Source organism: Pleurodeles waltl, chromosome 7 (assembly GCF_031143425.1).
Source record: "Pleurodeles waltl isolate 20211129_DDA chromosome 7, aPleWal1.hap1.20221129, whole genome shotgun sequence".
NCBI classification, from domain to species: domain Eukaryota; kingdom Metazoa; phylum Chordata; class Amphibia; order Caudata; family Salamandridae; genus Pleurodeles; species Pleurodeles waltl.
Window position 1 is genome coordinate 709297693 of NC_090446.1, and position 16179 is coordinate 709313871.

Genomic DNA, 16179 nt, shown 5'->3' on the forward strand with positions numbered 1-16179 from the left:
GCATCAGGAATACTTCCTGCTGAAGCAGGTGAAGATGGAACGGTCCGGATGTTCCTGGTGGATGATGCTGTGGTTTTTGTATGAATTCCAAGGTATGACCTCTTATCACTATATCCAGCACCCATTTGCCTGATGTTATGTTTTTCCACTCCTGGATGTAATTGGAGATGCTCGCTCCTACTTGTTGAGTCTGTAAATATTGGGGACGAATAGCCGGTGCCTGGTGATGATCATTGTTTTCTGGGTTGATACCGGTTTTGGGAACCCTGTCTTCTCTTTCCTCCCTGTCTGGCGTATGAGGCAGTGGATGGTTGTCTATACTGCTGCTGATAGGATGGTCTATATTGGGGCTGCTGATACTGCCTGTGAAAGGAACCTCAAAATGAGGTAAATCTTCTTCCTCTTGCACCATGAAAGGGCTGTTTCCGGTACTGCAAGGTACCTAGGGACTTAGCAGTATTTGTGTCGGTCTTGATGGCCTGCAGTGCATCGTCTACATGCTTGCCGAAGAGAGATTCTCCATCTTAAGGCATGTCAAGAATTCTGGACTGCACTTCCGGTCTGAAAGATGTTGCCTTGAGCCAACCCTGTTGGTGTAATACTGCAGCACCAGCCAGCTGACGAAAACCGGTGGAGGCTTTATCTAGAACGCAGTCAATTATCTCTTCAGACGTACGCTTACCTTCCGTGCTTCTGCTTGTTTGTTTTCAGGGATGAGGCCCATAAAAGCCTGCATATCAGACCACATTTGTCGATCATAACGACCCAAGATCGCTAAGGAATTTGCTGCTCTAACAGTAACTGCGGACATGGAGAAAAACCTTTTGCCCACGTTATCTAGTCTCCTTCCTTCTCTATCTGGAGGAGTAGAGATAGGTGCTGACGGGTTCTTAGAACGTCTTTGAGCCGCTTGAGAAATAACAGAGTCCGGCTTTGGGTGACCAGTTAGACATGCCGGAGAGTCCTGAGTTGCCTTGTATTTTTTGTCAAGCTTTTGTGGCACTGGTGGAACTGCTGCTGGGTTGCGCATGATCTTGATACCCTCGCTCCATATAAAGTCAAAAATAGGAAGGGCCCTTACAGACTTCCTTGCTTGTTCTTTAAAATCATGGAGGAAGCATTCAGACTGCGAGACAGATGTTGGCAGGTGGAAGCGTGCAGCCGCCCTATCCATTAAATTGTGAAAACCACCTATATCCTCCGGTGGAGAATCTGAAGGGCGAGGAGGCAGCGGAGAAGAAGTGGGGGCTAAGTAGTCATCCCATTCCTCAGTAGGATGTTGTGGCATCGATATCTCCCCTTCTTCCTCTGATGTCGAAACTTCATCTCCGGGGGAGCAGCTAACACTGAATTAGGAGTCATCCTGGGAGTAGCTGGAGGTGGAGGTACGCCCAATGGTGTAACAGGAGAAGTTGGTGGTGGTGGCTGATCTTATGCTGTAACTAGGAACCTCCTCCTATAATCCTGCAACATTGACTGTAAGTCCTGGATCTAGGAGGCAGGCATCTGGACATAGGCGGTCATTCTGACCCTGGCGGTCAAAGACCGCCAGGGCGGAGGACCGCGGGAGCACCACCGACAGGCCGGCGGTGCTCCAATGGGGATTCCGACCGCGGCGGTAAAGCCGCGGTCGCACCGGCAACACTGGCGGTCTCCCGCCAGTGTACCGCCGCCCCATTGAATCCTCCAAGGCGGCGCAGCTTGCTGCGCCGCCGAGGGGATTCCGACCCCCCCTACCGCCATCCAGATCCCGGCGGTCCGACCGCCGGGATCCGGATGGCGGTAGGGGGGGTCGCGGGGCCCCTGGGGGCCCCTGCAGTGCCCATGCCACTGGCATGGGCATTGCAGGGGCCCCCGTAAGAGGGCCCCTAAATGTATTTCACTGTCTGCTGCGCAGACAGTGAAATACGCGACGGGTGCAACTGCACCCGTCGCACAGCTTCCACTCCGCCGGCTCGATTCCGAGCCGGCTTCATCGTGGAAGCCTCTTTCCCGCTGGGCTGGCGGGCGGCCTGAAGGCGACCGCCCGCCAGCCCAGCGGGAAAGTCAGAATTACCGCCGCGGTCTTTCGACCGCGGAACGGTAACCTGACGGCGGGACTTTGGCGGCTGGCCTCCGCCGCCCGCCAAGGTCAGAATGAGGGCCATAGTCTCTTGGTTAAGGCGGTTGATAATAGCACTTTTGATGAGAGTAATAAGGTTGATATTGATAATACTCATCATCGTCATCCTCTTTCTGGTATTTAACATGCAACTTGGATGGGCTGTGTGCATCTCCAAATGGACCCTCATCCGATTCCTCCCAGTCCAGCAAATGACTAGGTAATAGGGTTGACACCTTACTTGGTGAAGTGTCTACAGGATAGATCGCCAATCTGGGCAAAGATGTGATCTTAACCATGGCTCGAAGATCAGGAGACCTGGAAGAGGTAGGAATGGCCTCTATCTGGCTCACTGGCACCATTGGCATCATCGATGGTGTCAACGACAATGGTCCAGTCGACTGCACTGTTATAACAGATGATCCTTCCATCAACGACGATCTCGTCGACGATGGTGATGACGACAGTGGTCTCGCCGACGGTGGTCTCATCCACGACGGCCTCGTCGACGATGTTGTCAGCAACGCAATTTTTTCTGGAATCCTAGTCAACGGAGGTTTAATAGAAGAAATAGGAGGCTTTACCGCGGACGTCAAGGTCATCGTCGCTGGCGATGGTCTCGTCGACGAGGTGGTGGAGACGGTAGACCCCATTGCGCAGATCACTGCCCGAAAATTGTAATGGCCAGAGGAGTTCTGGGGTCGCTGGCGGTCAGTGTTTTGACCGCCAGCATGAACACAGCGGTTGTTACCGGCGTGTTCATAATGACCCTCAATATGTCACAATTGTGAATGGTCAAGATTTCACCCTTGCGAAACTTCAGAGCGGTCGTTCAGACTGTTCTACAGTTATTAAAGTCAGTGTGCACCCTGCAAGAACTGCACATTGTCTTTGACAGGAATCTTGAACTATGTGTCAAAGAATGTGAGAGAATCAGATGAATGTCTACAATTGGAACAATTGACCTTGCATGCATCAAAAGTTCAACACCTATACCTGTGCAACTTGATAAAGTATGGTCATTAATATCAAACAAGATGGGCTTGGAGATGTTAACTTGCCAAAACATTGCTGATGCATTAGTGGACACTGAATTTCCAATTATTGCAAGTGGAATGATTGTCAATGAGGAGTTGGTGCCTAGACAGGTATATTCAAAAGGTATGGGCGATATTGTTGAACTTAACAGCAAATTGGAGGAAGCTGACCTTCTTGTTGTGCCACATGTCGAGTGGGCTGTTCAAATTGGTTCCAATTGAGTCATTGTACTGTAAAATTACACAGATATTATAGTAGTACTTAGATTTGTTGCAATGTTAATAAATTAAGGATTGTCATAGTTATGAATATGTTATGGAACAGGCGAAAAAAGACACAATCCCACTTCGTATTCTGTACAAGAAACTTGACCCAGAGATACCCAGTGTTCTTATCAAGGCAGATATTCTGATGTGTGATGACACTTTGAGCAAAATTGGAAGAAAGCTTGGAGCTTTAAGTGCTGAACCTGTGAAATTTCTAAAAGGATTTGTTGAGACAGAAGAATGTGACTTTAAAGACGTAGAAAAATACCTTAGGCGTGTGTGGAAAACACATTTGACTATCTTCGGTACAGTGAGTTCAAGAGATCAGTCCTTCAACTGATGTCATTTTCTGTGCGTGGACACATTCAAAGAGCTTTCTACTTGTTCAGAAGATGTGCAAATGTTTTGGATCATGCATATGTAGAGAAAGATCTGTGTGAATTTGGTTGGGAAGATATTGATGGGGTGCTAAAACCTATGAAATGTCTAAAGCTTCTACCCACAAAACTTACACTTACATGCAAACCGGTGCTACAAAAAAATGTCCATGTTGATATGCTCTTTTCAAATGTTCAACATTCTGCAAATGTACCATGAGCCATTTCCAAAACAAATAAATTGAACTATGAAAATGTGTCTGAAACAGGAGTGATAAACATTTTTTTCATATTCAGATCATAAATATCATTTGGTGCATGCATAAAAAGATTAAAAAACATTATTATTTGTTTCATTTCTATATATGTCTCTTCTTCCTCTATTATAGCCGCCATTTTGGAAAATGGCGGAAGGGTTGCTCAGAGGAGTTATTTTCTGCCTCCATAAGACTACATGACTCCCAAAATCTATGTTTTGACACCAAAATGAAGTATATACATCTCATGGTTCCTGAAATATTACACCATCACTGCAACACAGACGCCATTTTTAAAAATGTCACCCAGAAAAATTCGGGCGGATCAACAATGCCTACCCAAGCTAAATTACGTCTCTAATGATCCAAAAACACAAATGAAAATCTCTGGACAACAATTTTTTTACGGAGGTATATCAGGGAGCCGGGATCAATTACCACCTCTGCCAGAAACTCAGAAGTTAGTTCCGAGAACCACCTTGTCCCTGTGTATTTGCAGGTATGGTTCTTGGATTGTTAGTGCCTGCAGTTCAGTTACTCTGCAAAGTGATATGATTGCGATTAGAAAGAATGTCTTGAGCATTAGTGATTTTAGATATGTCTTGTTCATAGTTTCAAAGGGCTTTGTCATTAACTTCGTTAGTAATAGTGCTGGAACCTATCTTGTTGGAGCAATTATTTTAGCTTCTTCTAGGAATCTCTTCACCACTTGGGATGTGAAGAAGCTGTGACATGAAGTGCCCCTGGTGTCAGATACTATCGCTGCCAGGTGTACTTTTAAGGATAAATAGGTTAGTCCAGTATCTATCAGATGAGTGAGATCTGTTAATAGAGTTTCCTGTTTGGTTCTTATCTTCATGAATATCTGTTATTTGTACACCAATGAATGTATATTTTCCCATTTTGCTGCACACCATCCTTGCTTCCTTAAGGGTTTCCATTGTAATTGGTAGCAGTTGCAGGTGTCCAAATTCTATATATATTCTATATATTTAGAAGCCATGCCACTAGGCTGAGGGTTGCTGGCTCTACGTGGTACACTCTCCCCTCCTGTGTTGTCAGCTGATCCTCTTCTACTTTGATTGTTATAATTTGTCCCCTGTACATCGCTAGTAGGTCTGAGTACCGAGTTTGTCTGCCACATTGGAGCCATGAAGATGAGGTGTGTCCCTTGTTCTCTAGCTTTCTCCAGTATATTCAGTGTTAGGGGAATTGTAGGAAAAGCGTAAGCAAATCTCCCTGATCACTTTATTGACAGGGCATTTCCTGCTGATTTATAGTGTTGAAACCTGGAGGCAAGTGTTGGCACTTTGGCCCTCATTTAGAACATGGCGGTAATGACCGCTCTGCCGACAGCATGGCAGTGCAGACCGTGATATAAAGATAACAGTAGTGAACTGACGACTGCCGGGCCGACGGTAGCCACTTTCGACCCGGAGGTAGAGCCTAGACTGATGGTGGGATGATGATCCCATTTTTACCAGGGATTTCCTGGTGGGATATCCAGCCAGGTAATCCCTGGCGGAAAGCTTAGTGGTGACAGGAATACGCATTCCTATCACCAGTTTGTGACACACTAGGCCCCCCCACTGCCACAACCCCCAAATACCCCCAAACCCCCAGACAAAACCCCACCCCCAAACCCCCAAATCCTTCAACCTATCCCTCCTCCCCTGATCACCTTGTAAGCCTTCCCCAAACCCCTCCCACCATCCCCCACGCCCCACCTCTGTTTAGACCCCCCCAACCCCAACCCTCAAATACACATGCATGCTTACACAGACATACACACAAGAATTCATACACGCAGACACACATCCTCCCCTTCAGAAACATATATGCACACCCCCATGCACGCACTCACTCAACACACACCCCCACCCCCTCTTCCCTCTCGGGCTGCCCTTACCTGTTCCGTAGCGCTGCTCCGGGAGGGAATGGGCTCAATGGATGCTGCTCCACCGGCATCGCCGCATCTCCATACACGCCGCACCTATGACTGCATCATTATAGGCGTGGCGGTGTTTGGGCTGACGTGGCAGAGAGGGTGGAGCAGAATCCACCCCCGCCACCATCCAGCAACATGGTGCATGGAGGTCCTCCCCGCCATCAATGGTGGTGAGGCTCCAGGTGTCATAATATGGCGGGATGCCTGCCACCGCCACTGGCGCTCTTCCGTTGACCGTCAGCACAGATGTCAGCGGGGCATCCCGCATGTTCTAAATGAGGGTCTTTGGGTTTTTGGCTGTTGAAAACAGGTCTAGTTCTGGTCTCTCCAAGGCTCTGAATATTTCTTCCAGTGTCTGTTGTTTTAGCTCCCATTCATGGAAGTTGCTTTCTTGCCTGCTTAGTCTGTCCACCTCTGTGTTTTTGTTTCCTGGCAGGTGGACTGCTTGCAGTGTGATCTTCCTTGGTGCTCCACATTGCCATACCTTTTGGGCTAGCTTGCTTGGAAATTATTTTGTTCCTCCCTGTTTGTTGATATAAAACATTGTTGTATTGTATGTTTATATTAGTAGAGTTCGACATGTGATGTGTGTTTGTAATACCTTCAGGGCTTGGAAAACTGTTGTCATCTCCAGGCAACTGATGTGTTTTAGCGCACCTGTGTTGTTCTAACGTTCCCATATGTGCTCCCCAACCCTTGTGTGATACATTTTTTGCAACGTCACCATTGGAGTTAGTGTCTTGAGTGGTCTCCCTACAGTCACGTTTTTGGATTTTAACCATTGAGCTTCCTTTGAATCTATGCTGTGACAACCTCAAGATCCTCCCAACTCCTAGTGGCTTGTGACCATTTGTTGTAGATCTAATCTTGGAAAGGTCGCATGTGCAGTCTTGCATGTGTTAGGAGTGGTCTGCATGATGCTATCATGCCCATACGTTTCATGACTGTCCTCACTGTCAGAGCCTGTCCCTTTTGGTATAGGTGAACTTGATCTGTGATAAACTTTGCCCTCTTCATGACAGCATATGCTTGGGCTGTCCTTGAGTTTAGGATTGCTCCCAAAAACACCTTTCCTGTTCCAGTTGTGGTGAAGTTTTTTTTGTGGTTTGTTGAGAAACCCAGGCATTCTAATGAGGAGATTACTGTTTGGATGTCTTCTCTGAATTTCTGTTTTGATTTTGCCTTTATTATCCAGTCATCTAAGTATGGATATCTGGATAGCCTTTCTTCTTAAGTATGTAGCAACTGTGGGAAGGCACTCTGAGAAGACAAACGGGGCTTATTTTATGCCAAATGCCAGCACAGTGAACTGGTAGTGCACCTTGTCTAATACAAATACGAGGTATTTCTTGTGTCTTTGGTTCATTGTGATGTGTCGATAGGCGTCCCTTAAGTCTAAGGTTGTCATATAATCTCCTTTCTTTAGAAGTGCTATAACTTCTTGGAGTGTTGCCATCCTGAAGTGTTGAGTACCAATGAATTGGTTTAAGAACCTGAGATCTATATTTGGTCTCAGAGTTGGATCCTGTTTTGGGACCAGGAAGTAAGGAGAATAGTTCCCTTGTTTTTTTCCTTTGTTGTTACTCTTTAGATGGCTTTCTTTTGTAAGAGTTCTTTCGCCTCTTTTCTTTGTTGTAATATCTCTTCCACTTGCACTTTTTTGGGTTTTGGAGGAGTCTGAAGTTAGTTTTTTTCAGCATCAGTCACGTATCACGTTTGAAATACATTTTCCTGAGGTGTTTTTTTCCCCCACTCCTGTGGGAATTTGCTATTCTGCTTCCCACTGGTGTTACGTGGGGGCGGAGATTGTTGTTGCCTTGTGGTTGATGCTGTTGGTGCCCCAATGTGAAAGGCGCCCAGCGGGTTGTGTTTCCTCCCGTTCTAAAGGAGCCTCTGTACTGTAGAGCCCGCTTGCTTTGGCCGTTTCATTGTCCTTTCTTAGTTTCACCTGCATGCGCACTTGCGTGCTGCTTGCAAAATCTATTGTTAATTACAAAAAAAAAAAAAAATTACAAAAAATTACAATTAAAAAGGGTCTTAGGCCCAGCCCCTCACTTACCTGAACTTACTATTGGCTTAGTCCAACGTCGCTCCGATTTACATGCTTCTGATTGGCCAGCACATTGTCTGCACGTCGTCCTGTTTCACTTCCTGTTGTCTTCTTTTCCTTTCTTGCCGTCGGGTTGCCTGTGGACCAAGTACTCCTTACAGTCACTTCGCATCAGACACTGGCAAGTGTCCTTCCTCTCTGGCTACCACACTGAAGGTACTTCTTTTTTTTTATTTCTTTTGCTTTGCGCTCCATGGCTGTATGTTGTTTGGGCATGTTGCTGTTTCTTGTCACTAATTCTTTGGTGTCTGCACCCATCCACTTGTTTTATTTGTTTTGCTTCGCACTCCGTGGCAGTATGTTGTTTGGGCATGTCGCTGTTTCTTGTCACTGTATCAGAGCTGGCTGCTTTGACATGGCATTGTCTCTTGTTTTGCACTTCCAGCCCTGATGGTGCTTTGTTCTTGGATATCTCTCTATCTCTACACCTATCTCCACCTCTCACTACCTACACCTACCTCTACATTTACCTACCTGCACCTACCTCTACTTCCACCTGCCTCTACCTACACCTATTACCTACTCCTGCCTCTACATACCCCACCTATACCTACACCAACACCTCTCTCTCTCTCTCTCTCTCTCTCTCTCTCTCTCTCTCTCCTCTCATGTCCAGGCCATATTGAGGGCACTTAAAGCATATTGGTATTACAAGGTACTACAATACAGGGAGCTGCGTAGTGAGGGCACTTAAAGCGCATTGGTACTAAAATATAGGGAACTGGTTCTCTGTCTTCTTGGCGTCATGCCAATAGGTTTCACTTTTGTTTCTTTGTTCTACCCAAATGGAATACAAATATTACAAAAAATTTATAATAATGTGTATTTCAAAATCTGATAAATGATTAACAGTTTCTCAAATTTAAATTAAAAATTATTTTAACATTTTTCTAATATTTTACAGTCCGCTTAGATAGAAATAAAAAACAAAGACGAAACCTATTGGCTTTCCAATGCTTGTTATTGTAAGGCCGTGCCCATGCACGTCTGTCTATTGGCAGTATCTGCTGCAGCCAGGGCTGATTTCAGGCATATGTTGCCTATGTTTGCCCCTCTTACATAACTGTCTTAGCCCTTTTTTTGTACTCTTCTGGGAGGTGTTGCATGAGTGACTCCATCTCCTCCCATTGTTGGTGGCCATGTCTGTTTAACAGTGCAATGGAGCTGGAAATCCGCCACTGGGTTGCGGCCTCCCTCTCCATCTTCTTTCTCACCATGTGAAGCCTCTTGCTCTCATTTTCAGGTGGTGGTCCTGTGGAGGTGTGGGCCTTGTTCCGCTTACTTGCAGTTGTTACAATGTAGAGTCAGCAGGAGAGTTTCTCTGTATGTATTTTGGGACTTGAGTTGATGGCTTGTATTTCTTTTCTACTCTGGGAGTTACCGCCTTTGCAGTGGCTGGTTTCCAAAATGCCTCCTTTCCTTGATCCAATATGGTGGGTAGCACTGAAAGGTATTGGTTCCCCCTGCTGGCTGGCATTAGCGTCTTGAGCAGAAAAAGAGTCTCCCTTTTCTTCCTCCGATGGACTCCATATGTTTCAGCGGCATGGAGATGTTGTCTGGTGGTGATCGCCTCGAAGGATAGTTGTCCACTCCATTCTTGCGGGATTTGGCATTGATATCGTGCAGCAACTCTTTGTCGAACCCAGTTTCCTCTTCGGCCTCCTCAAATTTGTAAAGCTCCTCTTGTTCTTCTTCATGGGACTCTGGTGTTTCTGGATCCTTCATGGCAGACAGGTGGTTCTCGGTGTTGAGGGATGTTGACTGCTTGGATGGGATTCAAAAATCCTTTAAGGAGTCATACTAAATTTTTCTTTGTAGGAGTGCTGCCTTTTCATCCTTGAGCCTTTTGTTCTTTATCCCGAGTTGAGTGTGTTATTTTCTGCTTGAAGCGTCGGCGGAGGTTTCTTCTTTGGAGTCGACAATTCTGTCATCGCCAAAGACTTTGGGGCTGATTATGAGTTTGGCGGATGGGAACACCCATTCGCCATATTCCAACAGGTGGTCACCGTCCTGCTGGCGACCTCCCGCCTGGCCCCATTATGACTTTCCCACTGGCTGACCATCAGCCCAGTGGGAAATTGGCTGCGGCATGGTCACCCGCTCATAACTGAGCTGACAGGAATGCTGCCACATGCAGGGGGCACCAGCACCCTCAAAATGCGCACTGTCTGCAGAGCACACAGTACACATTTCGAGGGTGCTGGGCAAGGAGAACCCTGCACCTGTTCTCTGCCATCCTTGCAAAGGCTGGCAGAGAACAAACTGGTAATCAGCAGGGTGGTGCTGACTTCAGCGCTGCCCTGGCAGATTACAACCTGCACCCATCGTCAGCCCGTTGGGATCGAAGATCCTGGTGGGGACAGTGGTAGGTTGGTGGGTCTGCCCACCAACCTCATAATGTGTCGGTCATCAGACCGCCAAATGTCATAATAAATGCCAAATGTCAAAGGCCCTTGGTCTTTTCTCTTGCTCCCTCTTGAGCAGATGGAATCATCGAGGGCTTTGAAGTCTTGCCTGCACCAGTATCCCTCGCCTGGGATCACTGTGTCTCCTTTTTTGCAGCTGAGATTCGGTTGATGATGGTTTCGACACTGAGGCTACCTTGTGGGACTTACTGTCCTAGTTTTTATGCTTGGCGCCTTTCAGCTGCTTTATTACCTATGCCTTTTTTTTCTCTGCATCCTTCGCCAGTTTTTCCCCCACCTGTTTCTTTTTTTGCATCGGTCGCATAGGTTTCTGGTGGCAGTTGGGGCAGAATTTAAAGGGGGAATTTTCGACATCCCCTACTTGCTCTTATTCTCCAACCAAGAGGCTGGTACCAGCAGGATGCCCTGTTTGAAGGAAGAGAAAAAGATCCCCTTCTCCGTCGTCATCTCTTTTGCGGTCTTCTGCAAATCGTTCGATTTTCTCCCAAACAAACTCAAATTTTCCAAACTAAACTTTCAGAGCTCTTATCTCGATCCCAGACCCAACAGTGTAAAAAAGAATCTGAAGAGGGCGACTAACAACAGTAAAATATGGGGCACTATCTGACGTCACACAGGGGACGGGCATACCACCAAATGGTGGTCGACGACGCCCAAAAATAAAAGAAAGTAACAATTCTGGACCCAAGCACTAGATGGTGAAATAATGCACAGCATGTGAATCCAGAAAAGGGTTCATGCTGCAAAACAACTCATTTGCACATCTTCATTATTTAAAGAAATAGCACATCTAGGCTCTAAAGGCATTTTGCCAAGAGACTCAGATAGATTCAAACCTTTGTGGCATATCGTTAGAGATGATACCACTAGAAATGTTTAAAGATATGACAAAAAGAAAACAAGAATGCATTTTTGCAACAGAAAGTATTAGTTTCAGCGTTCATTAGCTGAAGCTAAGAACTAACAGAAAACCTTAAAACACAGCATAGCATAGGGTACAGGTTGAGGTGGTAGATATCCAACAAGGATGTATGCAGTATACAGTGCTTAATTTCAAATCAGTCATGTTAGAGCAGCATTCCTTCACACGGATTATTGCAAAGAGTAAAACTGAGGTTTCTCAGAATGAACGGTCTCCAGGGGAAGGCAATTTCTCAAACATGATGCCAAAGATACCTAATGAATCCTAAGGTACGAGCCCCTAGTTGATACAGTAAAGGGGTTTGCGTTCCCATTGCTCCCATTTATTAATTACTTTTATTTTATTTTATTGTAAAGCTAGCCCCAGGGAAGTACACAGCCCGAGGTGAAAGACATGCTTGGTAACACATTTTCAAACATTTGGAAAAGTGAACAAGTTGACATTAATGTAGAAGGTACAATTTGATTATTTGTTAAACAGTGCTTCAAGAGGGTGGACTTCAAATTACCTTTAGCATGTTGACAGAGACTTAACGAACAGGAATAGTTTCAGGTTTTTCCAGAATTTGAGTAAGGTAGGGATAGTCCACCACACAGTCACCAGTTATTCCTGAGGATTAGTGTGTAGCAAGTGTCTTGAACAAGGTGTTGACCCAGATATCCTTAAAATCTATGAGGTCAGCTATGTAAATCATCTGCTGTGAAAAAAAACCTTCATCTGGATTTATTTCCGAATTATCATCCCATTTCAGGGGCAAAATGCAATAAATATTTGTCCCACATGATGTTTAAACATGCTTTAGAAAAAGGCTACCAATTAGAGTTATGATGTAGCTACAGCACTGAGAATTATGTTGCATGAGTTTTCATGTGATGGATGATGTGTTGGTGGGGGTGGGGCTAAGAGGGGGAAATTGGAGGCCTGATGGAGGGGCCTTCTGTCTGGTTATTCTTAATTTCTCAATAATCTGTATCATGGGATTCTCAATTCTAAATAGACAGAGACTAAGGTTTGCTGGTAGGTTCTTGGACTGATACACTGCTTTGCTGACCAATATCTTTTCAGGATGTAAGAATCTTACTAAACGTGTCTAACCCAACTACTTTACCATTCAGATTTTCAAAGAAAGCATTACAGTCAAATTTGCATACACAACCATAGGCGGTCTTGATCAGCCACCTGTGAGGCACAGTAAACCAGGCAATGGTTGACACCAATTTGAAAAGAAAAACAACTCTTTTTCTGGAAGGGCTCCAGCTGCCTGGAATAGTGAATGCCTCTTTAGTGAAGTTCACAATTGTAATAGGGTAGCTTTTTGTAATTAATTTTTCTCTTTAACTCAATTTTGTATTGCTGCATGCAACTGTTTGTTCTTGCTACATTACTATATGAAAGTAAACCCTTGCTCAAAACCACCCAAGATATAATTTGTCTCAGATTAAATGAGGCAGATAGCAAATTCCACGTCTAGATGAAATGGCTGATTTCATAATAAATTCCTTTAGTATTTCTCAAATTATATTTCAAAGCGTGGAACCTAGAAACACATGATTCATATTTCCTCATCAATATATCAATGCAGTTTCAAGTCCTTAGTGTATCACAACCTAACAAGTATCATTGATTTTACATTGTTCCAGGACTTGTGATTGGCACTTTTGCCAACACTTGGTTAGATAGTACCAGGGTGTTATGCCTTGACAAAGCCACTTCCAGCTGCCCTAAACATAGGATGTACTGGACAGAGATGCCAGAATGGCGACAGGCGCTTTGACAAATCAATTTTACAGTATTAAGGGCTCAACAATGCCTGACAAAAGCAGAAGAGATAAAGAATTACAACTTTGTATTTCACTGCAAAGCAGGAATCTAGAACAACTAATAATTAAAATAAAATACCTTCACGTTCTCTGAAAATAAAGGGTCAGTATTGTTAAAGCCAGGACAGCACACGAAAGATGGCTGATACCACACGCACCTTTGGCAATGCAAGCTCTTTAATCATCTCTATTTCTTCATCCGACAGCACATCAATGTACCGAACAATACGAGGACTGTCCCATTCATCCTCTTCTTTCACAGGCGCAATGAGTAGCTCAGGATTCCTGTTCCCATTGTGGTACCTACAGAATAGCTTCTTCTGTCTCCTTGGTGTCTGCATACAGAACATTGTTAAGTTAGAAATGGGAAGAGTAAAGAAACAAATGTTAGTTCTGACCCTTTTAACTCTCTTATTCTGAACATTATTTAAATGTACAAAAACAGATCTATGATATATAGGCCTGTATTTATACTTTTTTTGCGCCGCATTTGCGTCGTTTTTTGACGCAAAAACGGCGCAAACTTGCAAAATGCCATTGTATTTTGTAGGTTTGCGCCGTTTTGCGTCAAAAAGCGGCGCAAATGCGGCGCTAAAAAAAGTATAAATACGGGCCATAGATTTTTAAGCCAATAAAACTATCTGCCCAGATAGAAAATATTACTGGGATTTCTACACTCATTATGAAAACAACAAACCTATATATATGTCAGTGACAAATTATAAAATCCTGTAATGGTAAGGAACAGCGCAATTGATAATTGTGATCTGGGTATGCTTATCTTTATTATCAAATATTCCTAAGGAAATTCTCTAGAACTGCCTGTTTATATTGTTGCATTAACATTTGATGTGCCTCGAATGAAATGGGAAAAGTGATGTAAGCAATCATCAGCATTCTTAGTATGTTAACACAGCTCTGATAATCCAATAATCAACTTATGCTGAGCATTCATATCTTTATCCACAGCATACTTTCTGCTTAGATCATCACAATAGTTTGTGTTTAATTCAGCAGGCTGTTTGTACCAAAAACATGGTATTACAACCCAACATATATGTTTCAGTCAAATGTGCTCCCAATAGTTAGCATCAATAATAAATCTTAGGGGCGGATTTAAAAGTGGACTATGATTGTAAAATTGGCTCATCTGCAGCAGATGAAAACTTGGCACTGGTGATTACTGATGGCAGAGAACCTGCCACTGGAATTACCAACATCATAGGAATAATATGCAGACTGAGGATCCAGCAGCAGAGAATTTGCCAAAAGCAGATTTATCTTGTCTGCTGTAAATCAACACTCACTAAACAACTATAAAGCAGCGACTCAAAGGTATCTTTATTAAAATATGGTACTGTACAGAAAAACTCGGAAGGTATCTTGATTAACATAAGGTACTCTAAAGAAAAACAAGCAAAAACATATATCAAAAATCGGTAATCGGCATGCATTATAACATAGCCTGATTAGAAAAACCAGACCATATTATTTTATTAACTGTGTATTTTAATATTTTTTAAAAATTCTCCAACTTGCACTTTTCAAGCTTCGAGGATTCCTGGCACCTGTGTTTAGTGGAGCCGGTAGTCCTTTAGGGAAGGTTCTAGCTAGAGCCGCCATTTTCTTTGGGCTAGCGGTCTAGCTGTTTCCTCCCAGGCTTGCCAGGCCTATAAATGACCCCCTGGAAGTGGACGCGCAGCGGACACGTGCCGCTGGAGCACCAAAGGCAAGCCCGTCTGCACCTGTCCGCGTTCTTCAGGGTCCAGGAATAACAAGACTGTAATCCCTGAAAGAATAGTTTATTCAAAGGACTTTCTCTTAGGCCTTAATAAAGAGAAAGGGAATTTGGGTCATTGCTATCCTATTTTAATTCCTCGTGGAGGAGACATAATCCTCGCCAGTCAACCCTACAGCATTCATCCCTTTTAAACACAAGAAAGGTAACGGAACAAGTTAACAAATTAATGTTATTAAACTGACACTCCCCTACCAGCACATAAATTACATATTTACTCGCTACTAACTGAATACAAGCCAGATGTTCTGTTTTTAACAGAAAGCCTGGCTATCGGAGGGCTCTGCCCCTGATGTGATTATGGCAATACCCCCTAATTACTCAATCTTGCATCTAGACAGATCCCTGGGCAGAGGAGGGATTAATATAATTTATAAAGTCTCAGTTCAATGTCTTGACCACTCCCTTCCTATCCCTGAATGCAAAGGTTTGGCCTTCTCACTGGCAAGAGACGTCACTTTCACCTTTTCCGGTATTTTAATATACTGGCCTACTGGCCCCTACGGGAAGTTCCTTCAAGCTCTACCAGAGAGTGTAGCAGTCTTTGCCTGCAAACACTCCAATTGTACTATCTTGGGGGATTTCAACATACATGCCGAGGATCTTCAGAATAACTCCAGAGGGCTACTTGGGGATTTAGTAGCCTTAGACCTCTCACAATTTATATCTGGCCCCACACATCTTAGAGGACATACACTTGATCTAGTCTTCAGCAACCTGGCCAACATAGTAGCTGAGGCCCCCCTTCCCTTGGCCTGGACTGACCATTTTTAATCACATTGACTTTTCGGACTCCTTTCTCCTCAGTCCTCCAGCCTGATGGCCACTTAACTATTCGGCAGATGTCTAGGCTGAACAAGAAAGACTGGATAGACACTCTTACAAATCTGCAGGCTATATCACTTCTTGGCCTATCCTACACCGCAGATAGCTTTGATGAATGGATCTCCCAATCCTTAGACATCGTACTACCTACTAAGATCATTACCAAGACTAATCGCCAAAAGAAATCTCCTTGGTTTTCCCCTCATCTGTAGTGCTTAAAAAAGAATGCAAGTGGATGGAGAGGAAATGGAGGAAGTCATACAACCTTGGCCTAAAAACATTTTATAGAGA

The 16179-nt window shown here is 44.4% G+C and overlaps 1 protein-coding gene across 7 annotated transcripts in view; it reads right to left on the reverse strand.

The window, feature by feature from the left end:
- Positions 1-16179, reverse strand: part of P4HA2 (prolyl 4-hydroxylase subunit alpha 2) — a 229491-nt gene that overhangs the window by 94893 nt on the left and 118419 nt on the right. For all 7 annotated transcript variants that reach the window (XR_011205596.1, XM_069244745.1, XM_069244746.1 and 4 more), the window contains one exon: positions 13424-13600. Coding sequence is in view for 6 of the 7 variants with exons in the window: in XM_069244745.1 (XP_069100846.1) it covers positions 13424-13600 (177 nt within the window). In the remaining variant the exon portion in view is untranslated. The remainder of the gene's footprint in view (positions 1-13423; positions 13601-16179) is intronic.